This window comes from Plecotus auritus, assembly GCF_963455305.1.
Source record: "Plecotus auritus genome assembly, chromosome: 3".
In the NCBI taxonomy this organism is placed as follows: domain Eukaryota; kingdom Metazoa; phylum Chordata; class Mammalia; order Chiroptera; family Vespertilionidae; genus Plecotus; species Plecotus auritus.
Window position 1 is genome coordinate 162,752,125 of NC_137772.1, and position 21,387 is coordinate 162,773,511.

The window sequence follows — 21,387 nt, forward strand, 5'->3', positions numbered from 1 at the left end:
TAATAGATTGGTTTTCAAGACCAATCTGAATGAAACACCACCCAGTATGTATTCCAGGCTGACATAGGTTTATGCTTTGGGTATGGCACTTAAGTGCATTGTTTTGTTTGTTTCTTTGTTTGTTTGTTTGTTTTTGATTTTTTGTTTTCTTTCTTTTTTTTTAATATATTTTATTGATTTTATTTTATTTTTTATTTTTTTAAATAAATCTTTATTCAGATTATTACAATTGTTTCTCCTTTTTCCCCCCATAGCTCCCCTCCACCTGGTTCCCACCCCACCTTCTGCCCTTACCTCCCCCCCACTGTCCTCATCCATAGGTGTATGATTTTTGTCCAGTCTCTTCCTGAACCCCCCATACTCCTTTCCCCCTGAGAATTATCAGTCCACTCCCTTTCTATGCCCCTGATTCTATTATATTCACCAGATTATTCTGTTCCTCAGGTTTTTAATTCATTTGATTTTTAGGTTCACTTGTTGATAGATATGTATTTGTTGTTCATAATTTTAATCTTTACTTTTTTCTTCTTCCTCTTCTTTAAGAATACCTTTCCGCATTTCATATAATACTGGTTTGGTGGTGATGAACTCCTTTAGCTTTTTCTTATCTGTGAAGCTCTTTATCTGCCTTCAATTCTGAATGATAGCTTTGCTGGGTAGAGTAATCTTGGTTGTAGGTTCTTGCTTTCATCACATTGAAAATTTCTTGCCACTCCCGTCTGGCCTGCATAGTTTCTGTTGAGCAATCAGCTGACAATCGTATGGGTGCTCCCTTGTAGGTAATTAACTGTTTTTCTCTTGCTGCTTTTAATATTCTCTCTTTGTCTTTTGCTCTTGGCATTTTAATTATGATGTGTCTTGGTGTGGTCCTCTTTGGATTCCTTTTGTTTGGGGTTCTGTGCGCTTCCTGGACTTGTAAGTCTATTTCTTTCACCAGGTGGGGGAAGTTTTCGGTCATTATTTCTTCAAATAGGTTTTCAGTATCTTGCTCTCTCTCTTCTTCTGGCACCCCCATAATTCTGATGTTGGTACGCTTGAAGTTGTCCCAGAGTCTTCTTACACTATCTTCAACTTTTTGGATTTTTATTTTTGCTTTTTGCTTTTTCGGTTGAGTGTTTTTTGCTTCTTTGTATTTCAATTCTTTGACTTGATTCTTGTGTTCCTCTAGTCTGTTTTTGGGTCTCTGTATAATATTTTTTATTTCAGTCAGTGTATGTTTAATTTCTAGTTGGTCCTTTTTCATATCTTCGAGGGTCTCGTTATATTTATCGGCCTTTTCTAAGATATTCTTGAAAAGCCTTATAACCGTGGTTTTGAATTCTATATCCAGTCATTTGTTTTCCTCCATTTCTTTCGTTTGTGATGTTTCTTTGATGCCGCATTTTCACTGCTTCCCTGAGTTGGTAGGGTAAATTTGTGTGCTAGGTTTCCTATATGGCCCAGTGGGTCAGCCTCCCCAGTTAACCTGAGGTGGACACTCTTGGTGCACCCCTTTGTGGATTGTGTGTACCGCCTTGTTGTAATGAAGTCTTGATTGTTGTTGGTATCACTGGGAGGAATTGACCTCCAGGCCAGTTGGCTGTAAGGATCAGCTGTGTCTATGCTGGGAGAAGTTCGGTGCTGGAGACAGCCTTATAGGATTAGACTTGCCAAATTGCAATAGCCTCTGTGCTCAGCTTGGATGGGGTGGAGTCTCAGGGCGGAGCAGACAGTCTTGGCTTCCCGTCAGCCTTGCCCTTGCGCGCACTCGTAGACCTCTGCCTTCCCCAGCTCCCGAGTCTCTGCCCGAGAGTCCAGACTCCCCCCACAAGAGCGTGGGTCCCCAGGGGCTCGCCTGGAACTGGGGTTCAGTGCAGTCAGAACTGGGGCTCAGTGCAGTCAGGAGCCTCTGACTCCCTTCCACTAGGGAAAGCCTGTGGCAACCTCCGCTGCCTTTGTGCGCACTGGCACGCGCGCGCCTTCAGACCTCTGCCTTCCCCGGCTCCTGAGTCTCCGCCCGAGAGTCCAGACTCCCCCCACAAGAGCGTGGGTCCCCAGGGTCTTAAGTGCATTGTTTAGCCATCCATAGAATGGTAAAGATGGGATTTCTCATTGAGGGAAGGAATCAGTAGTGATTTTGAAATGGAGGTAGTCTCTTTCTATTGATTCTTATCCTCTTTTTTGAGTAAGAACAGTTCTGTCAGGCACTGTTTGCTTCTTGTGACTCTATATTGATGTATAGGTTATTCCTCTACTTCATAACTATAATTTTGCTACTGTTAATGAATTGTAATGTAAATATCTGTGTTTTCCGATGGTCTTAGGCTCTACAGCAGCGGTTCTCAACCTGTGGGTCGCGACATTACGATTCATAACAGTAGCAAAATTACAGTTATGAAGTAGCAACGAAAATAATTTTATGGTTGGGGGTCACCACAACATGAGGAACTGTATTAAAGGATCGCAGCATTAGGAAGGTTGAGAACCACTGCTCTAGGTATTAAAAGAGCCATGAAAACAGATGCTGATGCTGTCTGGTCTACAATTTCCAGAGCCATCTATCTTTGTATGTGTGTGTGCCAAAAAAAAAAAAAAAAAAAAAAATGAAGAAGAAGAATTCCCAGTGTCTTTGAGCTTCCATACATTCACACAAATCATGATTCAGCTCTTATCAGCCCTGTTGATTTGCACACATCCAGTTTTCCCATTGGTCTATTTCTTTTCCACTTTATGTTGTCTGTTATCCTCTGTCACAACTGGAGACCAAAACCAGTTCACTGATATTTTCTTAAAGAACAATTAGTCAAGCTGAGCCTTCTCCCCATTGGTGTTACTGGTCTTCTTTGATCATCATCCCTTCTTTTGTGTGTGTGCAAGACATTTGAGATTACTTTTATAAGATAAAATTGGACAATTGAAAACAGATGGGTAAATTGTTATTTACCAATGTATATGTCTCTGTCTTTAGGAATTATAATTGAATAGAGGAGATATGGGGCCAAATATCACTTTTTAAAATGTAGATGATTACAATGAATGGAGTCAGTAATAATTAAAATTTTAATTTGAAAGCTATTTTCATGTGAAGAAGTTCTATATAGTGGCAGTAGTGTCACAAAGATTACTTTAACAGTGATATTTTGAACTAAAAAATCTAAATGTACATCAATTTGCTGGAAATTAGCTTTGGCAACTTTTGAATATGTTCCAAAAGAAAAATAATCATGATACAGGTAACAAAACTGAATCAGGTGACAATGGGGTGGGGTAGTATGGTTGTGAGGAAGGAGGCAGTCTTGCATAATACATATAGCTCTTCCCCAAACATAGCTGTTGAACTTTCTCAAAAGGCTATGAAACTTTTCACAGCTACTGTCAGCCTCAAACTGTTCAGGCCCTTAAGTTAGGGTGTGGGGACCTAATGCAAAAATAGCTGCTTTCATGTGCCCCCTTATTACTTACTGGTTTTGCCTTTGTCAACTCATCTCACTTTAAAGATCAGATGTTTAGTCCAAAAAGATGGGACTAATCTTTTTTGGACATCTTTTATTCTGTCATTAAGTGTCCCTTCAATTCAGACTTCTTTGTCCTCTTAGATCAGAAAACTCTGGGTTTTTGTTTTGTTTCTTAACTGCTGTGGGCCTGGGTTAGGTACTTTTCCTCCCAAATATTCTCTTGTAAGCTTACTGCTCTTATTCCCAAAGTGAAGCCAATTAAATTACACTGAACACCTACATTTTAAATTGAGTAATAATATAATTTAACTGGGAGGGAGAGGGAGAGGGAGAGGAAGAGAGAGAGAAAGAGAGAGAGAGAGAGAGAGAGAGAGAGAGAGAGAGAGAGAGAGAGAGAGAAACAGAGAAACAGAGAAATAAATATAAATGTTAGGTAATGTAGATAATGACATAATGGCTTCCTAACCAGGTCCCAGTCATTCGAGAACTTGACATGAGAGCATACCTTTGCTAAATGAATATACTTTCCACTTAAGCTTTTAACAATTATTTGTTGGAAAAGCCTTTTCTTTTCCAGGATACTGTATATTTTTAAAGCACACAAGCCATGCAGTTAAGTAAAAAGTTACTGGCTTAGATTAAATTGCTTTACACAAATGAGCATCAAATGGATTCGGGGGAAATATTTATTTTTTTAAGCTTTCCAAAAATTCTGTCCATTAGGTCCCCACACCCTAACTTAAGGGCCTGAACAGTTTGAGGCTGACAGTAGCTGTGAAAAGTTTCATAGCCTTTTGAGAAAGTTCAACGGCTATGTTTGGGGAAGAGCTATATGTATTATGCAAGACTGCTAGCGAGTACAGAGATTGTTACATATGGGATTCATAAAGGTCCAATTACAGGACCGTCACTGTTTGCCATGGTTTTAACTTATGTAAGTTATTGATTATACTTTCATGAGATCATAATCAAAAGGTTATTCTTTGGTAATGGTGTGTTAGAAGAGCTTTATCCCAAACTTCAAAGCTGTCCTCTGAGCCCTGAGAACAAAGGCTTAGAAGTTTGAAGCAGGAGCAGAATCAGTCTGTATGAGTTAACGACGTTCCAGCCATCCGGGAGCTGAATCAGCCCATCCACGTGCGTGGACTTCCTCTCATCACATCAGATCAACAGTCATCACTAAAAGATGACAGTAGATTCAGCTTTAATGTGCCTTTAAAAAAAATGAATCAGCATGACTAACCGTGGTGTCTGCTCACATCTGCTCCGTAACCATTTATTTTAACTATAAAGCCCTGTCATTCATGGTGCTCGAAGCAGAGACTGATGATCGTTAACTAGGTTTACATCTAGGAAGGGGAATGGCAAGTACTAAAAAATGTACAGAAAATAATTCTTAGAAATGAGAAAGCTGTATGTAATGTACAGTAATTAAAAGGTAATAAAGGAGAGTTCAGATTTGTCCTAATATTCTGGCATGCTTTAAGTGAAGTTGGTTACAATGGAAAATATGCTGCCCCCTCCTTGGCTTTTCAAATCCTAATAAGGATCTAAAAGCTTAAAGCTATTACACAAATCAGCATCTTTACTTTTTCACAAAGTCCCACAGACCTACCATGCAGGTTACTTCCTCCCTGGGCCTTCGATGAACCCTCAGGCAGACCCTGGAATTCTCTAGTCAGCCAGAGGTAATAAAATGTCTTCTGATTACTTTAGTGCTAAGCTTATTCTCATCTCAGTAATTAAATTACCCACCTCTCTGTAGTAGTTAGAATTCTGATTTTTATTCATAGTTAAAACTCCTCCCCACCCTTAGCTGCAGCCTGGAAGGCACCATGGCTGCCTTTTCTCACTAGACCGTACCTCCTGCTCCTGCAGGGCTGAAGGCCAGTGTGCAGGTAGGAGGCATGGAAGAGAGAGACAGGAGATAAGAAGCAGGGCATCAAGATCGCCTGCAGGGTTTACCTCTGGCCTCAGAGGATGTGTGGAGCTGGATCTTGTTATTATGGGCCCTTTCCAGGGTTCCTCCACAGGGAGCATCTGATCCTTTGCCTGTCACAGGGCAGTGCTTCCCCTCTGGCCACATACTGAGAACTACAGCGTGTCGCGCACTCTTGTCTTGCCACACTGGCCTCCCTTCTATTTCCTGATCATTCCAGGGGCCATCCCATCTGGGGTACTTGACACTAACTGTTCCTTTTGGTGTAGTGGTTTAGTCCCTGGTATTTGTTCAATTATTTACAAGTTTTCTAACACTCATATCCCCCTACCTGTATGGCTATAGAAACTTTTCTGATGAAGACAAAAATACATAATACGTTTTTAAGAAATACTGGTTTCAGTCAATAGTATTTATTGCCTATATTGTCGTGTACAGTGTTAGGCAAGGTGAGTGCTAAAGTCTGTCCTTATCTTTGAGAAACTCTGATGTATCTATAAAAGATAACTTAAAAAAAAAACCCTCAGTCCTGCCAGTGTGGCTCAGTGGTTGAGCATTGACCTATGAACCAGGAGGTCATGGTTCTATTCCTGGTCAGGGCACATGCCTGGGTTGTGGGTATGATCCCCAGTAGGGGGCGTACAGGAGGCAGTGGATTGATGAGTCTCTGTCATCATTGATACTAATCTTTCTCTCTCCCTCTCCCTTCTTCTCTGAAATCAATAAAAAATATATATTTTTAAAATACCCTCAAACCAATTAGAAATTATTTCTTAATATAATCAAATATCCAGTTAAATTTTCAACTGTCTCTCATAAATGTCATACTTTTTAACAAACATTTTAATGTCATATACTTTAAAAGGTCTGTGTATTTGACTGAGAACCCAGAAAAGGCCCGTACATCATGATTGGTTGATCTGTCTTTTAGGTCTTTTAGTCTGTGAGTTTCCCATCCACCTCTCTCATTTTTCATTCCTACAATTTTTTGTTGAGCAAACAGGGTTTTGGCCTACAAACTTTCCTTGCCTCGATTTTGCTGATTACATCTTCGTGGGGGTAGTTTTACTTGTTTTCTGTCCTCTAAATTTCCTGTAAATTAATGGTTCGATAAGACATTTCTAATTTGTTTTCAATCTAAAAAAATAAGGTGCCCAAACTCGTTTGGCTCAGTGGATAGAGTGTCAGCCTGCAGACTGAAGGGTCCCAGGTTCTATTCCAGTCAAGGGCACGTACCATGGTTGCAGGCTTATTCCCCAGTAGGGGCCATGCAAGAGGCAGCCAATTGATAATGTTCCTCTCTCATTGATGTTTCTATCTCTCTATCCTCTCACTTCCTCTCTCTCTCTAAGAAGTCAATAAAAACATATTAAAAAAAAAGAAATAAGGTAATTGTAATTTTGACTATATATACTAACCTGAACTGTAAACTCACATCTGCAATAAGCAGAAAAGGAAAAGAATTTTTAGACTATTTTCACAGCCGCTACTCTTCTTTTGAACTCTTCTTCCAATACACACAGCACATGGCTGATATCCTTCAGGAATGTGAGAGCACCCTTGATCACCCTCCTCCAGTCCCAAACACCCAGAAATACAAAGACTGCTCCTTCCTACCTACAGGTTCCCCCACTATCTGGAAACTTATGCCACATTTCCCCAACAAGAGTGGGTATTCTACTTGTGCATTAATCTACACTAATAAAAGAGAAAGATGCAACTTGACTGTACCTTCGTGATGCCCATCAGCCAATCAGGAGTGAGTATGCAAATTAACCCAACAAATATGGTGGGTTAATTTGCATACACTGGCCCCAGCAGCGGAGGGTGGGTTGCTTGTGTCGTTGCCATAGCGACGACGCAGGCATTCCGCACTGCCCCAGCCACTCTGGGCCTCTGGGCAGCATGGGAAGGCGGAAAGGCAGTTCCGGGGCCTGAGCAAAAGCGGTGCCAGCAGCCAGAGGAAGGAAGGCCCATTCTTGCATGAATCTTCATGCATCGGGCCTCTAGTCCTGTTAATAAAATGACTACAATTTGTTCAATGCTTGTTGTGTTCAACATTTGCTACCTACTTTACACGTTCTTTAATCCTTGCAGCAATGCTATCAAGTAGGTGCTGGCCTATCTTTAGTTCCTCAAGCTTGCCGAAGTCCTGTCAGAGCTTATACCCCTGCCTGACCTTCCTTCTGCTGAAAATGCTTCCCCCTCTTTCACCTCTTTAACTTCATCTAGCAAATCTCAGTTGTGCCTTCTTTCTTGGGCAAGCCTTTCTTGACCCCCTAGCTATATCAAATTACATATTCTCCCAAGTACAACATTCTTCTCCTCTGAAGCACTTTACCACAGTCTTAATTTTATAATTATTTGATTAATGATCAACTTTTGTCCAGCCTGCAAGCCAGACAGATTTCTCCATAAGGACAAATACTAGATCTCTTTTTATTCATCCTTGCAATTGTGGGCATACACAATGCCTAGTGCCTGACACACTCAATGCCTATGTGTTGAATGAATAAAAGGTGAAGACTTTGCCCAAGGCCAGCGAGTAAGTAGGTGGTATTAGAATTCAAGCCAAGTTGGTCTGACTGTAGCCTCAATTTTACCCCAGTTCACCCCTGCCTGTGCATGCTGTTGTTTGGACTGTTAGGTGTCTCCATGGAGAGCCAGATCAGGACCAGCTTAGTCTCCTGTGCATGGCCAGGTATCGCCCATTTCCTGCTGACCTGTGATTGGGATGCCGATGTCTACCTCTCTCAATCAAGGCTTCACTCGTATACTTGGGTTTCTTTTTCATTTAATGTCAGAAATTTCATGACTTGGAGTAGACATGGTAAGACATGATTCACCTATTTTTTGAGGGGCTATCACTAATTTATCTTAACACTTATATTTATTTTTTTTATAAACAGTTTTTGAGCCACAAAGAATATGCTAGTCCCTGGGGATTCAAATAAAAATAAATCCCCTCCTGAGACTAAAGTTTAATGGGGAAGACAAGTAAATAGATTGTTACTATAAGTATAATAATAAAGATAAGGGAAAATACAGGAAAGAAGCATGTGGAGCAGGAAGGCTTTACAAAGAGGTGACATTTCACCTGAGCCTGGAGCGGAAATCAGTTTTGCAGGAAGTAGACGTTCCAGGCATAAAATAAGGGCAGGGTTCATGAGAGAGTGTGGTGGCTCAGTGGACTCAAAGCTTGCTGTGGCTGGGTCAAGGACTTGGAAAGGAAGACATGAGAGAAGAGGCAGGTAGGTGGGCAGAACCAGTGAGAAATGTCCGAATTTTGGTAGTAACAATAGAAAGCAAGAGAAGAGAATAGATCTGAGAAATCAATGAAAGTTTATGGAGATGTTTGATAAAAGTTAGTCTAGAAAGACTGCCAAGTTTATGTCTTGGGCAGTCAGGTACATAGTGCTTGTTTTCTAAAGAAGATAAGTGAACAGGTTCATTGAGAAGGTAATGAGTTTGGTTCAGACATGTTAAATCCAAGACAGAGATGTCTGGTAGTCAGCTATTGATATGAATCTGGAGTTCGGAAGAAGGGTGAAACTGGAGATACAAATGGGAGGTCACTGAAATGTAGGTGTGAATTGAAGTTATGGAAACAGATAAGAGACCCTGAGAGTCATGGACTCTAAGAATGAGATGAAAGAGCTGAGTTCTGCTGTCCCCTGAGTCATATACATATGAACACAAAAGCTATGCGTTTTCTAAGGGTGCATTGAGCCCACATTCAGAACGCTTCGCAAGGTGCAGTTATATAAAGAGAAGCATATGAAGGTCATTCGCGATAGACTGATCAGAGAAGGAAAAGGAAAACTCAAAGACACTGTTGTTGCTATATATAGGTCAAAAAAGAAGAGGAAGAGAAGTTAATTGTAATAAAAAATTTCAGAGAATACAGGAGAGATTAAGGTGGAAAAGTGTTCAATGGATATAACAACTTGGACATCATCAGTGACCTTTCATCAAAACATTTTAATAGTAATGGGGGCAAAAGCCATACTGTAGTAAGCTGAAGACTTATGGGCAAGAAAACTGAGGCCATGATTATAGACGCATTGTGATGTCAGGAAGGAAGGAAGATAGCCTGGCAGAGACAAGTGTTTGGTTCTTAATCTTTTCATCACATTAATATATATGAGGGAAGATGACATTATTTAGGGAACCAATCTCAGAGGATATGGGAAGGAAGCAGGAATGAATGTGGCTGGAGGAAAACTTGAGAGAATTCATCATTAGCAAAATCTTTTCTTGAGGTAATCAGTTGAGTGAAGATAGCAGGAATGGGGTGGAGGACTTTGGTGAATCTATGGAATTGTTGCGTGTAGAAGGGAGAGACTAGTAATGTTAGAAAGAATTGCTCAGGGGTTTTAGGGGGCAATTGAAGTTGGCCACATAGATTTAACCAGTCCTCAGATTATGGATTTTCATCATCAGTGTTTTCCAGGATATTGCTTCTGTTCTGCCTCAGTTTCTCTTTTTCTTAAGGAGGTTGAATGGTGCAAATATCCAGAGGACCTTAGAAAATTAAAAAGGCTAATTGTGCTGCATGTTCTAGGGCCTATGGAAAAATTTATAGTGATAACTATGAGTTGAATCTTCTGTTAGCAAGACTTGTTCCCTAAATTTTGGACTTTGAAAATCTGTAACTGTGAAGTTACAGACTTATTTTTTTTCTGTTTGGCTCTTGGATTGGAACGGAACACCTAGACGTATCTTGTAATGCAGTATTCTGATACATGAAATTGCAACTATATGAACAAAGAAGTCAAATTAAGGCATATTTCATAACCTTTACCAAAGTAGTTTAATGCCTTTTTCCAAAACATAAAGTTAAAGAGAAAAGTCTGGTGTTTTTTTTTCTGGTTTTCATAAAAAAGTAAGTTAATAATGTCCATGTGGATTCAATGAAAAAATACACCAAGGAATTTCAGAAAACTACCTAAGGCTAAAACTAAGAAAAATATGGCCTAATGTTAAATCATTTGAAAGCCATCATTGGGAATATCTCCTGACATTTCTATGACAGCTAAAAAATTTCACTCACCTTTTATCAGTAGAGTAAAATTATACCCCTAGAGATAATGATACATTATACAGAACTCTGAAAGAAATGGGACATTAATTTTGCCTCTTTTGAGCTACGTGTCTGTGCTACCCAAATTTGTTTGTACATTTTATAATGTTATTCTGTGTTTTAAAATGTGGTGTGTTGAAATACACTGCCATGTTATTTGCATGAAGAAAAGATAACAAGGGGATGAGATGCTAATGAAGAATAAATGTACTACATGAGCTGTAAGAATAATTGTTCAGTTTTAAAATTATTGTTAAAGAAATAATTCTCGGCAATTCTCTCTCCCCCTTTATAAACGAATATCCAATGACTACTGCTTTTGAAGCTATAAGAAATATTTAAATATAAATTTTGTCCAGCCAGTGTGGCTCAGTGGATTGAGTGCTGTCTGATGCACCAAGAGGTCATTGGCTCGATTCTCAGTCAGGGCACATGCCCGGTTTGCAATCCCCAGTAGGGGGCATGCGGGATACAGCCAATCAGTGTTTCTAATCAATGTTTCTATCTAACTGTGAAATGCTTGAATTAGGGCAGGCTTACTGTGAGAAGGAGCCACTGTCCCAGAAACCTTGAGAAATAATGAGGAATGAAGTTTTCAGAAGCCCCACTGCTGCCTACATGCCCTTTCCATGGAAAGCATTGTGCTGAATGGGGACTCTATTTTGTTTAGAGCTTACTTTGTGTTTATACTGATATACCTTCCCCCCCCCCCCAAGTCTTTAAGAAAATAAAAATAAAACTTTTCCATTCCCCAATGCTCTGGTTTTCTATTTTCTTTTTTACCTCTCCCTCAGCATTAACAAATAAAACACTGTAGCTTTGGGTTTTATCTAATTTTGAATTCATATCTAATATGAATACATTGCTTTCATATCTTAAAAGAGAGTGACTAGCCAGTGATTTGTCAGATATCCTGGTCTGTTTCTGGTTTGCATGAGCAATGGTGATTCCAAACCGTAGGAGGAAAAAAATGGAAATGTTTTAGATATTTCAGATTTATGTGAAGCCAAACCGTGTGATCTCCTGCCAGTTTTAGTTTACAAAACTCTCATCCTGGATGTATTTACTTGGACTTTAAGTTTTAACATTACCATTATATTCCAATAACTTTACTCCCTCCACCCAGCCCTCTGACTGTGGTCTAATGTGTATTAAGATGATTACTAGGACAGATTGAGATTCTCTCTTTAAGCAATGTTCATTTAAATGTCAATTTAAGCCAAGACCAGTGAAAAAATTAACTACTCTGCAAGAGAAGGGACTGTTCTTTTTTGCTTCTGAAACAAGTTCTTCTTAGAGCCAGTTTCAAAGAAGTCAGGAAAAAAGTTATCGTTGATATTTCAGTTTCCACGTGATGTTGTAATTAAATATTGTAATTTATAGAAGGCAAAACTTATACAGTTTTATAAAACATAAACTTTTAAAATTAAATCAATTACATAAATCACAATATATGTAACTTTTGGAAGGAAACTCATGGGTAATGAAGAGCATTGGACAAAGCCATGTTTCAGAACTGGGCCTTGTTTGCACTATCTGCTCACATTCTTTCTGGGGGCCCCATTGCCTAGGTTTTGTCCCAGAACAAGTATAAAACAATTATAAACTACACACAGATTGGCTGGATATCAAATGTCAATGTTCCTTCAATTGCTATTTTTTTCAAAAATGTTCTCTATGTATGCTGTGGTGACTAGCTATACAGCAAAGTGAAAGAGATGGAACTGCCTTATGACCCAGCAATTCCACTTCTGGGAATGTATCCTAAGAATCCCAAAACACCAATCAGAAAGAATATATGAACCCCTATGTTCTTCATTGCAGCATTATTTACAATAGCCAAGATCTGGACCCAAGTGCCTATCAGTAGACGAGTGGATAAAAAAGCTATGGCACATTTACACAATGGAATACTACCAGGCTATAAAAAAGAAGGAAATCTTACCTTTTGTTACAACATGGAGGCACCTGGAGGGTATTATGCTAAGTGAAATAAGCCAGTCAGAGGAAGACAAATACCATATGACTTCATTTACATGTGGAATCTAATGAACAAAATAAGCTAACAAACAAAATAGAACCATAGATACATAGAATAGACTGACAGCTGTCAGAAAAGAGGCAGTTTGGGGGACTGGGTGAAAAAGATGAAGGGATTAATAAAAAAAAAAAAACCACATAGCCGAAACCGGTTTGGCTCAGTGGATAGAGCGTCAGCCTGCGGACTGAAGGGTCCCAGGTTCGAGTCCGGTTAAGGGCATGTACCTTGGTTGCGGGCACATCCCCAGTAGGGGGTGTGCAGGAGGCAGCTGATCGATGTTTCTCTCTCATCGATGTTTCTAGCTCTCTATCCCTCTCCCTTCCTCTCTGTAAAAAACCAATAAAATATATTTAAAAAACAAACAAACAAAAAAAAAACCACATAGATACAGACAACAGTATGGTGATTACCAGAGGGAAAGGGGGGTGGGGGAGGTGAAAGAGGGTAAAGGGTGGATAAATGGTGACAGAAAGAGACTTGACTTAGGGTGGGGAACGCATGATGAAGCATTCAGATGATGTGTTATAGAGTTGTAGACTTGAAACCTGTATGGTTTTATTAACCAATATCACCCCAATAAGTTTAATATATATGTAAAAAGATAATCTTTTGACCCATAAAAGTAATTTAGCAATTGCCAGAACAGAAAAGCTGCTGCTTGTCAGTGGAACCAGAAGCTAATGCCATTTCATCACAACAATGTGTTCAGGGATGCCCTGGCTTATGCATCTGGATGCTTCTCGGTAAATCATTCATTCATCCAGCAGATACTTATTAAATACCTTGCTTGTGCACAATGCTGCATGACTGCCGATAGAATGTTGGGAAAAAATGCAGCCTCATCCTTAACCACAAGTAATTCAAAATGTATATGATAATACATGACCTATACCTGTGAAAAGTTTAATAATGCATGGTGGTATATGTTTAAAGGCTGAGCTGATTTAAGTCCTATCACCGGTCAGTACAGATGAAAACACTAGGATAGAGAACATGGCTATGTTATATTCAGAGCAGGCCCAGTGAGATGCAGAAGACCCCTGTTGGAGAGTAGTAATCTAAAGAACAAAATAAGCAAACAAACGCAATTGAAACAGACTCAGACACCGAGAGTGGACTGGTGGTTGCCAGAGGGGAGAGGAGATGGGGAACTGGGTGAAAGAGGTGAAGAAATTGAGAAGTACAGATTGGTAGTTACAAATGGTCACAGGGATGTACAGTACAGCATAGGGAGTATAGTCAATAATATTGTAATAACCATGTATGGTGCCAGGTGGGTACTGGAAATATCGGAAAAAAACAATTTGTAAAGTATGATTGTCTCTAACCACGATGCTGCACACCTGAAACCAATACAAAATAATATTGAAAGTAAACTGTAATTGATAAATTAAAGTAAAACAAATAAATAAAATTTGGAGGACATTTAGGCCAAAGGCCTTATCTTGGAGATAAGGGAGACAGGAAAGGATTATGACATGGCAAAAGTTATGTTTTACTTAGATATATTGGTTTATATTATGCCAGATATATTAAAGAGGAAGGCAAGATGGATATTTCAGAAAATGTTATGATAATGCCAATGAAGAAGTAAAGGCTGGGTTAAGATGGAAGCAGTGGGAATGAAAGGAAGGGACAGAATCAAAAGATAGATAATGAGAAAGGATAAGATTTTGATGTTTGGCTATCGGGAGATGACATAGAGGCAAGAAACAATGACAAGTCTGAGGTTCAGTACCTTTGTGATAGGAAAAACGCTAATACTCTTGACAGACATAAAGAAATCGGGAGGGGAAGCTGGTTTGGGATGACAATAATTAGACTCCACGAGACAAGCATGGCCATGAGGCAGTGCCAATGGTTCACATCAAGCATCATTGCCCGAAAGGAAATATTTCCATCTGTGAGTGCATGAATTTTATGACAGAATATAAAGAGAGAAGAGAAGAGCTGAGGCCCAAGTCTTAGCGATTTTCTGTGATCAAGAGCTGAGAGGTGGAGAGTTAATGAGGAAATGTCGGAAACATGGGACCTGGGAGGAGAGTCAGCAGAGTGTCACAGAATCCAAGGAGAATGAGTTTTGAGTTTGAAGGACGAAATTTTACAGAGAGGTGACAAGAAGAATGCCGAGGGAGAATGTGAGATCTGAAAATTTCTGGTCTAGACATTCAGGCGTCAGGTTATTTTAAGCATTGGGCATGCTTATACGTTTGAGACTTTCACATTGAACTATTTTCCTCTCTTCATCATTTCAGTAGATTTCTTCTTGCCTTTCACACACATTGTAGGAGCTATTCCATAACCTTTTAATAATTCTCAAACTCCCTGTGCTGCTAATCTGGACATACATCTATGCTATAAAAATAGTAGGCTGCTGTGAGAATGAAATGAATAGTGACTCAACAAAAATTAGCTCTAAAGTTTTAAACCTTAAGGCATCTCTATGTTTTGTAACTCTAAACCACCTGAAAGTTTCTTTGGGACAAATATATTTTGGGGGGACAAAAAGTTTATTTGGGACAAATTGTTTTGGTGTTTTCCCATGAGCAATTAGCTCAGCATCAGGATATATGAAATTAAAAGAGGTTTGAGCACCTCTTTGAGAGCCTTCATGGTTTTATGAAGAACCTTTGATTCTTAACTCGGAGGATCCTGCAATTATTGTGCTTATTAGATTAAATATATATACCATAAACCCAAAACTTCAAATGTGGAAAGGAATACCAGGTTTTCTCCATTCCTCCCAATAGTTAATGCAATTCTCTGTTCTCTTTGTCTACCCAAAGAAAGCACGCCAGAATGAAGGCTGTATGAGTTGTCTCATTTTGCTGTTTAAATGATATCTTCATCACTTCTGAAAGGAACAACCCCAATATTCAGCCAAGTCTCTTAGGAACAAGTTAAATGGCCTCCAGCACTCCTCTCTTGATAAAGTTTGTGTGTCTTTTATACTTCTTCATGAAAAGAAAATTTACTGCATGCAAACCAGGCCAGCATGATTTTTCAGCAATTTAATTTAGAAGTGAATTATTCTCCTGAATAGGCCCATTCTTTGTTTGAATACAAGGCAATCTTTCATGTGTTTCCCAAATAAGCACTCTCCATGCCTCTACCTGAGTTTCCACCAGTGTCATTTAATGAAACAAAATGTACTTTTTCCTAATAGAGGTTGCATGCTCTCCAATATGCCACCTCCCTATTACAGTTCCTGCTCTGACTTCCTTTTATCTAAGTAGTAAATCTACAATTTATGAAACTTGTTCCCAAACTTTAAGGCTGGCTCTCTGTTCTCTTTGGCATAGAAGTTAGGTTTTCTTTGACCCCAAATAGTTTTTCCAGTGAAGAGGTTTGGGACTAAGAATATTTATTATATTATAAACAAAGTGAAAACAGAGAGTCCTGTCTAGAAGTTAGAATATGACATTACAAATCTATTGCTTATTTCATCAACCATTTTCTATAACATTGAGGGAAATATTTAAAATTTTATGTTAAATGAGTAATATATTTCAGCTCTGCCTCATGGTGATGATTGTCTATGGAAATATTTATATGGTATTGGTGGTTTTGGTAGATCTCTTTATAATGACAAAGTGAAACTTTAAAAGAAATCAGTGTCAAAATCAGAGACAAAGGGTTAGTCAATCTCTAAGTGGTTTTCAAGTTGGAATTCTTAATAAGGCAATGAAAATAATACATGAGCAAACAAACCACTTTTTAAAAAATATGCTAAGTATAAAGAAAATTACATATTTCAGAGATTATGAAACACTATCATCTTCTACAAGAGAGACAAACAAAAATGTTGACTCTGGCAACTGCCTTTGCTGATAAGATCCAAGTAAGAAATTGTTTGAATCAGTTCTTGACCTGTGATACAGTCTTAGAACTGCAGGAGAAAAACCATAATATAGACTGATTCTCAAAGAAATCAGCTAAAGCCTCTGAGGTGTGAAATTTGTTATTGATAAGATCAGAGTATTGGCTGTCCAGAGAAGTCCATCAAGCCTAAATACATCATGTTGAATGGTCATGCCAACTCCCTGATATTGAATACAGTGGATTCCATGCTTCTCAGCCTACTTAATGTGGCCATACTCAAAAGCTACAACAGGAGACCCAAATGCTCTATACAGTGATTTTCAACCGGTGTGCCACAACACACTGGTGTGCTAAAAGAATTTTTAAAACATGCAATATCTATTTAGTCAGAGGCACTGACCTCTTTTCCCTAGAATTTGTGAAACTTGTTCCCAAACTTTTAGGCTGGGTCTGTTCTCTTTGGCATAGAAGTTAGGTTTTCTTTAACACCAAACATTATCAGTAAAGTGTAAAGGGAAGTGTAGCTGGGAGAAGTAATTTATGATAACATTTTATTTATGTCATATAAAAAGTTGACAACAGCCAGCACAACAATAGCTGTCTGGTCTGAATAAATTAAAATTATACCCTTTTTTGCCAGGTTGACAAAAAATATATTTTTTGGTGTGCCACAGAATTTTAGTAGTTTATGTGCTATGATATGAGAAAAGTTGAAAATCGCTGCTCTATGAAGTTGTTTCTGGACTCTGAGTGAAATTCTTTCAGTTCCACATTCTTTGAACATCATCAACAGTTTCTGGAATAGACATTCAGAAGCTACTTTAATAGTGAGTGAAGGGTGGGGGTGGGCTAGAAGGGGTAAATGGGGGGGGGGGGGGAGAAAGGGGACATATGTAAATACTTTCAACAATAAATATTTTTTAAGTGAGTATTGTTTTCTTGAAGCACACTTTCAAGGAGACATGCAAGAGTTTTAAATGAGATTGTTATGTGAGCACAGCCACACTAAATAGAAGTCCAAGAAGAATAGTTGATTGATGATCACATGGGTACATGATTAATGTTTGCTTTTAAATAAATGTATTTATTTCACTATAAAAGGTATGGAACTACATGTAAAAAATTTGAAAAAGAGAGAGAAGCAAAAAAAAAGTTATTTATCCTACACTATCATTGTTTTCATCTTTATCTAATTTTTCATCCCTTTTCTTATTAACATATAAAATGATTTTTATAAATTACTGGGTACAAATATACACTAGAATACTACTCAGCCATAAGAAAAAATGAAATACTTCCATTTGCAACAATATGGATTCCTCTTGAGAATATCATGCTAAGCAAAATAAGTCAGATGGAAAAGGACAAGAGCCATATGATTTCACTCATGTAGGATATAAAACAGAAAGCAACAAATGAACAGACAAAACAAAAAGTTCATAGACACAGACAACAGTATGAAGGTTACCAGACGAAAAGGGGGCTGAGGCGGGGTGAAGAAGGTTAAGGGGGTCAGATATATGGTCACTTTGGGTGGTGAGCACACAAGTAATACACAGATGATGTATTTATAGAATCATACACTTGAAACTTATATAATCTTATTAATAAATGTCACCCCATTAAATAGTTTTTAAAACTTATTGAAATTATGTTTTTATAATTGTAATTTTAAATATACCAGCCATATAAACATAGATTTAATTTAGAATGTGATAAAGCTAGAGTATATATAATTATGGAGCAGCAAATGATAACTTATTAGAGGGTATTGGAAACAATATAGCCACTGAAATACTTTTTTTTCCAGAGTGTTTGCACTCCATCCATGCAATTCTTTTCCATTGTTATATGTACTGTTAATACAAATGTTTAGAATAAGTCTTGGCACATGGTATGCATACATGGACGTTTGTTGTATCATTGTCGCTAGTTGTTATTATTGTACCTGGCAATATAAATAATCCAAAGTTATTAAATATTAGTGCATCCAGCACTCAATCTATTCATAAAACCAACTAAAATATGTTTTGGAACAAAATGTTAAGTGATAAACATTATCAGTAAAGTGTAAGGAAAGTGTAGCTGGGAGAAGTAATTCATGATACACAATTTTAAGTGGTTATGTGCTCCAGAGGTCTGTAGTGAAAATGTCATTCTCCCTCAAAGGGATGAGTTGAGAAATGCCTTCTCACTCTCTGTGGTTTCCATGGTGCTGACTGTCATGCCATTTTTGTAGGCAGAATACTTCTATGAATTCCTGTCCTTGCGCTCTCTGGATAAAGGCATCATGGCAGATCCAACCGTCAATGTCCCTCTGCTGGGAACAGTGCCTCACAAGGCCTCAGGTGGGTGGTCTTTGCCTCAGAGAAAGGTTTACCCTTAAAATGTAATGATGATGGGAATAATATTTAAGATACAGATACCACCCATTAGAGGGATTATGGGATATTTTCCTGATAAGATTACTTGATTTTAGGACAGCTCAGTTGTTATGTCTTTACCAGTATATCCTTTGGGCAAAAAATAAGGATGGGAGTGAAGAAATGGCAGTTTTATAAATTCCTAAAAAAATTTAGGTAGTCCCAGCTCATATATTTCCAGATTAAAAACAAGAAAGTTTCCAGGTGAGATATATCTGGCCAGTGAGTGTGGATTATCGTAGTGCACAGAAATGTGGCAAAGATGGAAAGTGAGTGACTGGGGGCCAATGGGGTAAATGAAGAAAAACTGCAAAGTGAGCATTGTACAGTAGTCCCCCCTTATCTGCAGTTTCACTCTCTGTTGTTTCAGTTACCCTGGGATAATTGTGGTCCAAAAATGCTAAATGGAAAATTCCAGAAATAAACAATTTATAAATTTTAAATCGTGCACTGTTCTGAGTAGTGTGATGAAACTCACACCACCCCTCTGTCCAGCCCACAACGTGAATTATCCTTTTGTCCAGCACATCCATGCTGTATATGCTACACACCCATCTCAGGAATCAGACTATCACAGGGCTTGTGTTTTAGTAACTCTTATGTTACTCAATAAGGACCCCAAAGCAAAATAGTAGTGATGCTGGCAATTTGAATATGCCAAAGAGACACCAAAGTGTTTCTTTTAAGTGAAAAGGTGAATATAGTACAGTAAGTTATTTTTCAGAGAGACCACATTTACATAACGCTTATTGCAGTATCCTATATAATAAAAGCCTAATATGCTAAGTGTCCAGTCATCCGGTAGGCCGTTCAACCAATCAAAGCATAATATGCTAATGATATGCTAAGGCTGCTCAACCGCTTGCTCTAACTTGCACTGACCACCAAGAGGCAGATGCTCTGACTGATAGGTTAGCTTGCTGCTGGGGTCCAGCCGATCGGGACTGAGCAAGATGGGCCGGACATGCCCTGGAGCCCTCCTATGGTCCCGCCCCAGCTGGCCAACCTCCCGTCTCCCTCCCTGGCCCCAATCATGCGCTGGTGGGGTCCCTTGGACTGGCCTGTACCCTCTCGCAATCTGGGAACCCTCAGGGGATGTTGAAGAGCCAGTTTTAGCCTGATCCTGCAGGCCAGGCCGAGGGACCCCACTGGTGCACGAATTGGTACACCAGGCCGCTAGTATTATTAGAATTGTTCTATTGTATTATATTTTTTATTGTTAACCTCTTACTGTGCCTAATTTATAAATTAAACTTTATCATAGGTATGTATGTGTAGTGAAAAACGTATAGGGTTTGGTACTGTCTGTGGTTTCAGGCATCCACTGGGGGTCTTGGAACATCTCCCTCACAGGTAAGGGTGGACTACTGTATTAAATAGGAATTTTCCATATGAAAAAAGTGGAAGAAAGGGGGTTAGTCTTTCAGATCTAATCATTCTTCTTTGCTAAGAAAATAAAAGTATGTGATATTTAGTTAGAGCTTTTAGTTTGCAAAGTACCCATTCATGCATTATCTAATTTGAGTTCTGGGAGGCAGTCAAGGCCAGAATTACAGCTCCATTTTACAAATTAGAAAATGAAGGTTTATGAGGTTTAATTGACTTTCTCAAAGTCATATATTGGTAATAAGCAATGGAGCTGAAACTAGAGCCCAGGTTTTATGACTTTTAGAAAAATACAGATCACTTATGTTAACATGTTCAAATATTTTCTTCCAGTCTTTTTTCTATGAGCATATTTTTCATAGTTGTAGTAAAGTTATATAACTTTGGTTTTGCATCAATACTTTTTTTTCTTTTAGCATTTTAACATATGCATTTTCCTGTTTCATAGATTTTTCCAAAAGTTGTTTTTAATGCCCTTATAATATTCCATTTTATGAACCTGACATGATTTATTTATTCATTCCTTTATTGTGTGCTACTTAGATTGTTATCAGGGTCTGAATCTAGAAATATCACAATACACATCCTTTTTAAGTAGCAGACAGTCACTGGGCAGGAGTTCTGTGTTTTATTCACTGCAACTGCCAACACAAGGCCCAGCACAGAGTGGGCATTCAGAAAATACTTGATTAATGTGTGTGTCAAAATCTTGGTGCTCATCTCATTATTTTGGTAAAATATATTCTTAGAAGTCCAATTATTTTGTCAAAGGATATGAACTATGCACTTTTTAAAAGACTCTTAGAACAAATTGTCAAAATGCAATTACTTTCCACCAAGATTGCCCCCATTTGTACCCTGGCTAGCAGCGTGGGAGAGTGCCTGGCTTACTGTGTGTAACCTCTCAACATGGGTTATTGATCATCTTAACTGCTTGGCTGACTTAAAAAAGTGAAAAGTGGTTTCTCAGTGTTCTTTTAATTTGACTTTTAAAAATTCCTATTGAGGTAGAACATTTACTTTTATCTATTAGACAATGTAAAATGTCTATGTACCATCCGCATTTTTACATTGAAATAATAGTGTTCTTATTGATTTGCAAAGCTCTCTATATGCTAAGTATATTTACCCTTTAATGCAATTCTTTTCTTTTTTACTGAATGCATTGGAGTGACATTGGTTAATAAAATTATATAGGTTTCAGGTGTACAATTCTACAGTACATCATCTGTATATTGTACTGTGTGTTCACCAACTCA

The 21,387-nt window shown here is 38.4% G+C and overlaps 1 protein-coding gene across 1 annotated transcript in view; it reads left to right on the forward strand.

Moving 5' to 3' along the window:
- WIF1 (WNT inhibitory factor 1) overlaps positions 1-21,387 on the forward strand; it is an 82,019-nt gene that overhangs the window by 29,661 nt on the left and 30,971 nt on the right. The window contains exon 3 of the mRNA XM_080661152.1: positions 18,559-18,667. Coding sequence (XP_080517278.1) covers positions 18,559-18,667 — 109 coding nt within the window. The remainder of the gene's footprint in view (positions 1-18,558; positions 18,668-21,387) is intronic.